Here is a 10,093-nt window from a genome sequence, read left to right on the forward strand (position 1 = left end):
TGATGTATATTTTATCGTTACTTTGTTCCCAAGTTAGGTGAGATGTGGGAAGGAATAGTTGAGGGGAGAGAAAGAGGATATGGATGAAAGTATGAGGAGTATTATTATATCGAATGGGAGACGGGAGAGGATACAGGGATCAGAAAGGCGACCAATCAAAGAAAGGTAGGAGACAAAGAAGGGAGGGCGAATGAAAAGTGCGGAGAGGGAAATAGAAGGTTAAAAGTTTAGAGGGAGGATGGGGCGCACGGACACTTAAACCTGGGATTGAGATATGAATTGGCAAAAGTTTTGGAGGATTGAGGGTGCACGGACACCTGAACCCAGGTTCAAAGAATGAATTGGCAAAAGTTTTGGGAAAGGTATGGTGCACGGACACCTAAACCTAGGTTTAGGCGGGTCTGGTGTAGAAAAAATGGCAAGTTTACTAGCAAGGTTATAAAAATGTAGAGACCTATAAGTAAAAAGGTCTAAATATTTATGACTTGTAACCCTAACCAGGACCCCTTCGGCGTGTTTTTTGACTACAATTATAGCTTATATTATACTTGTATTTAATATTTATTCCTATTTACTTAATACCACTTATTCTTTTGAACAAAAAGAGGGGTTATTATACTTCTTATCTATATATTAAAGTATTTTTTTATCTTATATCCTTTACTTTATATATTAAAAATGAAAATACTTTAATATTTCCTCTACCTACTTATATAATCCCTTATTTACTAACACTAACGTGGTTAATAAGCATCCATCGTAGTCAAGTATGCGTCGTACTTAACCTATATACCTTAAACCCAGTTTTTTGAGAGCCTACTAACATTTGATGCTAAGCCTAAAGTAACTAGGATCCTAATAGTATACTAATATGTCCTTAATTTAATTTATATTATCAGTTTAGAAATTCTGAATAAATTATATGTGTAATAAGTTCAAAAGTCTCTTTGTACTGTAATACACCCTGTATAATTAAGTCTTTCTATAGAAGGGATTTTTTTAAAAGTCCAAAAAATAGTTTTTACCAATACTAACTAACTATACTGCTCTATTTCATATTTTTTTTTATAGACTTTTTGCTATTTTATTTAGGGTAGAAATGTGGTATGGAGTAGGCTTTTTTTAGTAATTGCGGACGCGCTGTTGCGATTACAGCCCCACTGAGAATGATCTACATAGTAATCCACAATTGCAAGATCCATAAGGCTGCAAGGACGGAAAAAGGGTATTTGGTCAGACCAACGCTTAGGCCTCCTTTAAACATTCGATAGTCGGGAACTAGTCCTGCAACCTTACAGCTAGCCACCTCAGCTCGACGGTGGCAATGTGCAGTTTGGCTGGCAAAATGTATGATTACTTTTAGCGTGGCCGCAGGTTTAAGTATCAGGCAGCAATGAGCGGAGGAGACTTCGGCTATGTTAGTTGAGAAAATGGCGCACCCCCGCCACCATACACGAAACAACTCGTCACTCATCGGTATTAAGAATAAAGCAAGCCAGGAGCTCCAATACCTGTAATGCAGCAGGAGGCTTTTTTCTTTGAGGGCGAGTCTATAATACAGGTTTCTTCGTCAGGTCTTAACTATCTCCGCGGAGCAGGCCGATCTGCCTAACAACTTGATGCTAACATGGTATGCGGGGTAAAGCGTGTCACCTCACAATTGAGGAAACATACGACAGCCAATGATTGCCCATTCGCTTCCCCTCACTTCCATGCCGCAATTATCCTCTCGCACCACTAAGTGACTCGTCGAGCCGCTCTTAAGTTGCTCGCCTGCACTTGTCAGACTGTCACAAGTGCCACTGAACGCCCGATGGCCCTGTGCTTCTATCGTTGCGTAGTCAGCTGCCCGCCATCAAGCTCTGTGTAGTCAGTCTGTGCTGAGGGGCTTTTATGGCTGCAGCCGGTCAAGCAAGCCGTTTTAGGGGTTTTAACAGGGTTTACATCAAAACCGAAAACGGCCATGGACAAAGGTTGTTTTCTCTTTCCTTGAACAAGGAATAAACTCTGTTATCTGTCCCTTCAGTGGCCCTCAAGCCCACTATATGGCAGAGCCATGCTTTCGGAACGGGCTAAATGGCACTGGAGCCATGCTACGAATGTGAGCGAGATGATCTAAACCAAGGCCATTTTTAGCTTCTGTCCTTTCCGGAGAAACAGCAGGCATCTAGGCCGGTTTGAATTGGATCACCTCCTTGTACATAAGGTCATCATGCAGTATGTTCTCTTCCATTTTAAAATTAAGCCGATCAAGCCGCTTCCTACTTATTTGCAGCAACAGGGGATTAGTGCACTAAACCATACCCTGTAAGCGAGGGAAGGCGCACAGGCCGAGTAATTTTTGTATTCGGACCCAGAACCTAAGATCAAAAGAAACGTGCACGGGCCACGAAAAGTGGTATTGGATGCCATTACCAGTGGTATTTGGTACAGTAGGTGGTGATGATGGTGCTGATTAGGAAGTCATTGTCTGATTAAGATTGGCTTGTATTGGAGGTTGGACGGTCTTGCTCAATGACGTGTCGTGTGGTTTCCCTGAGGTACCTCGCCATTGACAGGGATAGTGTGGGCCGGGGTACCTGCCGGAGCTCCTCCACAATTGAAGGGATAGTGTATTTTCCACCCTCGCCTCCATTTCATCATTGTGAGGCGAAATGCTACCGATGACGATGTAGGGGACATGGCTATCGCAATGTTTATGGTCGACAATATCGCTTGACATAAAGTTAGCCTCCCGATTTATCTGGGTAGAACAAAGAAGAAAAGAACTGCACACTTACTACAATTCGTCCTCAGTCTCCACCTTGCAGTCATCATCCAGCTTCTTCATGCGTAATTCACCCTCGGGGTCGCTACCGAACTGAACGAATTGGAACATGAGTGCTGATGATGGTAGTTGATGCTTGATCAGGAACTTGATGGCTTTTCGGATCACAGCCTTGACCTGATCATCTCCGGGCTCCCATATACCATCAGTGAAGATATAGATACTCGTAGGCTTGAAGTTGTGCTCCTTTAGAACCCTCTTGAGGATGTCTTCGAGACATTTCCGTAAATTGCATGTCCCCTCAACGGTCTTGAACTTGCCTATAGCTGACTCAACATCACTGCTGGTCTTGCATATTATTGGACCCTGGGCGGTCCTCGATGCAGCATAGACTTCCATCCCATCGTTATCCGCCTCTTTAGCGACATAACTGATGACTCTGGCTGTCTTCATTGCTTTCTTCTTGTGTTCATGCATGGAGCCGAAGTCGTCGAAGAGAAGGATCTAGAACTCGAATCAGTCAAGATCTAGATATCGTAGTAATGATGCACCAACCTGATCTCGTCCATCGTTCTCCGAAATCTTGCTTCGGGCCTCACGCATGCCAGGTAAGTCCATGATCTCGTCCGATTTGTTGGGGACTGTGCCAAGGAAACGACTAATGTGGAATCTGCGGTTTTTATCGTCTATAATTTTGTACACTTCCTTGACCGTGACTACCCTCCATGTGGACGTGTAGCTCCGATACAGCTGTCTATTTAGGCGGAGTTGCTCGTTTTGCTGATCTGTCGTGGCAACATGCCAACGCGTCGGCTCATTAACAAGAGGTTGTGGTGGTAACCCCCTCGCTGGATGGGGGTTTCCATTGAAACCGTTCGCTGGCGTTGTCGCTCGCCTTCCTAGCTCAAAGTGCTGCACTGAATTATGGGTCGTTGTGTTCGCAGTTATGACTGGTGGAAGTGTGCTATTGGATGATGCTACCGTAGCTGTGTCATGGTTCTGATCCTCTAGAAGCATCCTTGCTGTGTATTTTCTGAGCTCCATCGCTTCTAGACGCTCACGAGATCCAACAAGCATATGATGGAGAATGAGTTCGCTGATGCGAGGCGATAAGGTATCGCGCTCTCTCTTGTCTTGCAAGACTTCGTTGTGTTGGTCATCAACAGCTTTCAGCCGCCGCTCGCTGTCATGAAAACAACAGTCAAAGCCTGCACTTCTGAGATGCAGACATTGTTGAATCTCCTCTTTTCTTCGGCGACGATAGTCTTCTCTGCCATCTTCGCCGACGATTGTCCAGACAAGAACGTCGCTGAACAGAGCTCCTAGAGACCAGATGTCGGCCTGGGGCGAAATGGGCGTATCGCAGCTGTCTTGAACTCCGAAATTTGGAAATACCTCAGGGGCAACTATGGGTTTTATTTAGTATCAGAATTTACAGATAAGGTGTGATAAAGATACTCACTGTACGTGCGGTTCCCTCTGTCTCTTGTACTTAACCTGCCGTCCACATGCGACACCCTCCCCATACGAGCCAGGCCAAAGTCTGTGAGTTTGAACTGTGCATTGAAAGGAGACCGCGCTTCTCCTTTGGGGAAGACCAGGATGTTTCCTAGGTGAATGTCTTGATGTAGTCTAAAGCCCGTTAGCAACTGACAAATATTAGGGATCGGCTCGGACCTACCCTACCAAAGTCTTTGGCTCGTTTCGATTCTGCCGATAGATGTTGCCCAAAAGATACAAGGCATCAAGTAGCTCAAACAGACCCTCCCACAAGGAATAAAAGTCTTCTGGTCTCACAGGGAGGCGAGTCGTCCTCAAGTAGTCTAGGAGAGAGCCACCCTCTGCGTATTCTAGTATGATGACGAACTTCATGATCTCCCGAAACTCGAAACTGGCGATGTGCTTCACAATACAATTGCTAGAATGATTATGAAGCTTCATATAGACATCTGTTTCAGCGTTGTAGCGTACTTCTCCGTCATGGCCCTCGTAGACTTTGAAGACGACATACTCTCCCTAATGGGGTTAGAGATTTGATGGTGCCAACTGGAATGGGATGGAATACCTTTGCTGTATTTGAAGTAGAATGACGGCGGAATTGATACTTTCGCAATATTGCTCCATCGGGTGCAGTACGTGTCGCTCTGATATCTTCACCTTCTGTCACGGGTAGAATGAATTTTGAGCCGACGACCCGCTTATGGTATTGGCGGTTGGCAAGATCAGCAGCGCAGAACATCCATTGGTCCTCCAGAAACAAACGCGGCCAATCAGCGGTAGGTTCAAAGACTTGTTCGTCGAAAGGAAGGTTGTGATCGTCAAGATTTCTTGTGTTGCGGAAGAACCATAAAATCTTATCGCAGAAGCCCCTATAGACGAGAGTAGAGAATATCTGGAGGTATCTATCGATAACTACCAGCGGATTTACTATAATAGGGGGGGTAGGGCAGTTTAGAATGTCGGTCACGCGCTCTTCGGTCCAGTAATCTTTCAGCGCAGAATATGGAACATAAGGAACATCTTGATCTTCACCGTTAACGCCATATATCGACACCCGTCTTACTTCATTCCGAAAATGTTCCACAAAGTCATCCATTGTGAGGACACAAAGGCTGTGTCAGTGGCGGTCGAATAAGTTCTTAGTAATAATGGGGGTGTAAGAATGACAGGGGCTTGGCATGTCTTTCGTATCACAAACATGCCTCGACAGAGAAATTGGCTTGTTTCAAGAAGTATTCATAGAGGAACAGTGCGTCTATATTATATTAATCGAGTGTATAAAGAACTTGGTAGGTTGGGATTTACCGCTGGCGTTTCACTGCCCCAATGGAACTCAAGGCACCATTGCCCTAAATGAGCTCAGCCTCTGTAATGGAGTTCAAGGCAGAATGTGGGCCCTTATTTCCTCTGACTCTCAGAGTGATACGGGTAGAAATACCACGGATGGCACATAATTTGTAAAACTTGCACATTCAGTGTCTGGTGCAACTCTCAGCTACCCATTTGCGGCCCAATTCACACACCGAGGGAGGGGATTGACACGCATTACTGTTTTTGGCACTTGCAACTCATCTGGCCTTCATAAATGTAGATGAGTCATCCTTGAACGAGACGGGAAGTTTGCCTTGCCGTCGGGCGACTGTTGATGGGTGACCGCCTCATTTGAGTCGACTGCTTGCTTCTTTCTACGAGCCAAAGAAGAATAAAGCACCGGAATAAGCATTATGCAAATGATCCCTTTGGGGGAAAAATGCTCCAGGAGAAAACAAGCCAGCTATTCGATGATTGAGTGTTAGGCTATACGTCATTGACAAAAAATTACACGCTCTCCTCTGTCTCTCTCTTGTGCGCCCTGCGGGCTAAGACCTTGAACATTATGAACCATAATGCGAATGTGATCAGCATGAGAGGAAAGCAAATAAGCGAGAAGAGCTTGAATGCCCCTGCATGAAATACCACAGATCCGCCAATACCATCCGACGACTCGTTGATTTTAACAAGTCCACTCTGAAAAAAAGCCTTTTGGGGGCGAAGTCAGTTAGCCTAGCATTTGCGAAAAACGTCGCAGGAAACTCACCGCTAGAAAGGTCCCAGGCAGAAAGGCCAGCGTAACGCACGTCACCACATGCATCGAGATCGTTTCTTGTTCTGTCTTGTGTGCAATGCGCTCCATCTTTTCCGATTGGATATGTGAGCTCTCGGTGAAGACGTGGCTTACCTGCACGCTGCGGTACTGCAGGATGCCCTCAAACTGGAAAAACGGCCGTCAGAACGCTGAGCTGACACCAAGTCACTAAACAGAATGTTCATTACCAGGCTCTTCCCCTCCTTCAGCCAGGCCATCATGGACTCGATCTGGGTCAGCTGGATTTCCAAATTCTTGCGAATGCGGCCTACTCGACGAGTAAAAGACGCCAAGTCGCCCTTGCAGCTCTTGATCATCTTAGCAGTGAATCCAGACCGACTTGCTAAGTCATGGTAGTGCTCTGTGATGTCTCTCAGTATTTGACGATTAAGCTGTAACACAACCCGGAAACTTTCGAGCTGTTCACCCAGGTGGTGGAGATGTTGCACCTCCTCAATCGAAAATGTACCAAGTACCGTAAGACTGTAGAGCTGCTTGGAAAAGTCGTCATCCTGATTAGCTGGTACCATGTCCTTTTCCGACGCCACTGGCAATATGGGTGGTGGGGCTTGTCTGTTCCGACCACCTAGATGAAAACACGACATGAGACCCCCTTGAAAGCCCCGCCAATATTTCAGACTGAAGCCGGTTTTCTTTGTATTTACGTCACTTGCAGTGAAATTAGTAGTTCTTCTCAGAGCCTTTCTGAATGGTGATTTATGGAAATCGGTGGGTTGATTTAGGGTCGCCGCCTTGGCTTTAGTCAATACTTTTCGGATCATCTTCTCAAAATCCGTGATGCATTCTTGCCAAGACTCGGCACACCAGTCAAGATGGATCAGGTGAATCTGCAGGGTGGCTGAAAATGACCTCGGTAAGCCATCAGCTGCGGTCGGCCTGAGGGCTGAATCTTCCGATATTGCCTGTTTAATCCTTTCCTGCATGAGACCATTGCTTTTCATGCTCAGCCAAAAGGTGCTCCCAGTAACAAAATCGAACCTATGATGAACAGCCATTTGTCGGATATTCCAGGTAACCGCATTCATAGGACCCGTTGACTTCTCGACAGATCGCAGCAGATACTGGACCACATGTTCACGGCCAGAACGTCCCAATCTAGGGATCTCTATGATTGAGCTTCTTGGGACGTCCAGAGTGTCGGAGCACTCGAAGCCAGTCATGTGGTAGTCCTTCGGTTCTGTCGTGAATCCGAAAGCAGACACAAGAGGTAAGAAGGTCTCAGGGATCAGGTAAAAAGACGCAAGCAATGAAAAGCTGTGGTGAGAGCAGTTCAAAGGAGAGCGTGAATCGTCCGAATTAATGAAACTACTTGGACTCAGCGAATGAAATGAAAAGGTGCGCAGCGTCGCGTTCGGGTTGGCTTACATTATACTGTAATATGGGTCCTTTCGGTTCTGGAACAGATGTCTCTGCAGTTCAAGGGGGCCATTGAGGACTTCTTCACAATGCCCTAAGAAAAAGTTAGAAATGAGCTTAATATTGGAGGAAAACTATTACTTTTAATACCATCACTTGGCTCGATCAAGCATATTTGGTCTTGACTTGGATCGAATAGTGTCCCTTTCGACTGACTAAGTTGCTGGTACAATGACTCAAGAGAATGCTTGCTTCGAGATAGCCACTGCAGGTTGCAGGGGTACTCGGGCCACCGACTGCAGCAACTCATAAGTAGGTCGTAGGTATCCATGGGTAAAGGCTTGCTTGAGTTCAAGGATTCATATATAAAAGAATTCTTTAGATTGCATTAGTTGCTAGAATTGAGTTTCTGTAGGCTTATTTATAACAGTAATATCGCAGTACCCTAAAGATTGCAATACGGGTCGACTTGTCACCAACCAGCCTTCAATTGAAACAACGTGAAATTTACACACACCCCCACTGTAGCCAATCTCATTGCGCTACTGCGCGCACGCCCATTAAGGCAAAGTGCTTTTGCCCCGTAGTTTACGAATCTCTAGATGATCATTCTGTTTTAGCAGCGGTAAGTTTCAATTTCCTTACATCGTATATTGAACTCACGTCATTGATCTCTTCGTTGTCGGGCAAGTTGAAAACAAAGTTTCCATGTCTGCACTATGATTTGGAGTTCGTTAGCAGCTTTATCCCTAGCAATCAATGTATTCGGGTCGCCTCACTTTGACCTCAATCGATGAGTCGCTGAATCTCTTGCGTAGCCAGGCTTGAAACACCTCTGGCTGAAGTTTGTAGTCGGGGTACTGTTGCTCAGGCATGTTTACCTTAGCTCAAGGCAGACTCTGATCTCTAGCGCGTCAAGCCTTGGCCCGAGGCAGATTTTGGTCCTGTTCTCCCAGTTTAAATGCTTGTTGCAGAGCCTCAAAGGCATCGGAATTGGACACCAGAGCCTCATACGGGGCCTCAATCCTCACTGAAGCTGGGCGGCGCAGCGGTGTTGGTTACACAAAAGCTGCACGTGTGATATAGCGGAGACCGGTAAGATGATGCGGCCAATTAAGAAATCGAAGCCGAACACCACTTTCTTCCTAAGATCATGATTAATTGTTTCGTAAAATGTGGCTGACAGTCGGTGAGAAAGTCGGCTGTGAAGAATCAGGCTGTGACCGACATGCATTTATTCATCATCCGGCTCCCAAAAGTTCCACGAATGATCCTTGCGATCCGTAACAGCACGGAATTGTCAGGATCCAAAGCATGTGTATAATTGCAAAGATGCTTGAAAACCCAGACTTGATATATTTGTCGAACTACGAATATGGCTATGAGACATTATATAGTTTCTCTTACTGCAAATGCGCGGACGCGCCCGCGAGATGTCACTGGCGGTGTCGACCGATATGCGTGCCAATAATACTTCGTAGTCTCGTTGCCTAATTTTTGGCTGCACAGTTCCACCGTGATTGGAGGACCGCGGTGGACACGGCTGGCGGTAAAGAGGGACGATCTTTCAGCCGCACGAGATCGCAAATGACGCATCTATGGCGGCCTTTAAACAGAAGATCGTGAGCTAGATGTGTTTTTTGTAGTTGATACCTGTGGATGAAAGGATGTATATACCCACGAGAGCTAAGTTGACCGGGATTATTTGTTCAGCCGAAGGCTGACTCTACATTAATTCATAAGTTTTCCCGAGTAATGAGGGTTTGGTGCAGACAGGGATAAATAAGTTTCTCGGAATCTGATTGGTCCAGATTTTGTATGGCCAGCCGCGAAAGAACGCGCAACTGGCTGATGGCACCAAAAGAGTGGGGCCAATCGGTGCTGGCCCCTGAAAGGCTCACGCGGAGTGCCGGCAGCTTGCGTCCATTTGGAATTGTTTGTTTACTCAGTACTGTGCCAGTACCACGCGTTCAATTCATCTCCCCAATTCGACAGGTCTCGATATGGCCTCGTTGATTGAGTAATGGATATCGGTCTCAACCCCGAAGAGCTCTCTACTGATTTACTCTTCGTTGTTTGTGCTCGTTGTGGGGAGGAGAGACCGGAGAGTGCCTTCAGAGCAAAGAGGCAGTCTGCTGGGCAAACTAAGCAATGCATAGACTGCCGTAACCAGCGCGTTTCTCATGTAAGTTCTGCCTTCCTCGTCTATAAGTCTCTTAACCGCTCTGCAAAGCAAGCATTCTAGATCCAACCAATTGCTTACAGAGCGTGATAGAAGCCCAGTGACGTTCCCTTCCGCTTGGGTATATCGATGAGCTCTCGAA

General features: G+C 46.1%; 2 protein-coding genes across 2 annotated transcripts; both read right to left on the bottom strand.

The window, feature by feature from the left end:
- Window positions 1–2,455: 2,455 nt before the first annotated feature.
- FOXG_17279 (serine/threonine protein kinase) lies at window positions 2,456–5,363 on the bottom strand (the record flags this gene model as incomplete). The annotated part of the gene is made up of 6 exons (XM_018397292.1): window positions 2,456–2,714; window positions 2,781–3,271; window positions 3,323–4,173; window positions 4,230–4,399; window positions 4,449–4,783; window positions 4,833–5,363. The coding sequence occupies 6 exons, from the start codon at window positions 5,361–5,363 to the stop codon at window positions 2,456–2,458; spliced, it is 2,637 nt and encodes an 878-aa protein (XP_018258084.1).
- Window positions 5,364–6,085: 722 nt separating this feature from the next.
- FOXG_17280 (uncharacterized protein) lies at window positions 6,086–8,092 on the bottom strand (the record flags this gene model as incomplete). The annotated part of the gene is made up of 5 exons (XM_018397293.1): window positions 7,911–8,092; window positions 7,779–7,863; window positions 6,581–7,718; window positions 6,345–6,518; window positions 6,086–6,274 (listed from the first exon to the last, which is right to left on the bottom strand). Exons 1-5 carry the CDS (start codon window positions 8,077–8,079, stop codon window positions 6,086–6,088), a joined length of 1,755 nt encoding a protein of 584 aa, XP_018258085.1. The 5' UTR covers window positions 8,080–8,092.
- Window positions 8,093–10,093: the final 2,001 nt, after the last annotated feature.

This window comes from Fusarium oxysporum, genomic scaffold (genome assembly GCF_000149955.1).
Source record: "Fusarium oxysporum f. sp. lycopersici 4287 supercont2.44 genomic scaffold, whole genome shotgun sequence".
Lineage (NCBI taxonomy): Eukaryota > Fungi > Ascomycota > Sordariomycetes > Hypocreales > Nectriaceae > Fusarium > Fusarium oxysporum.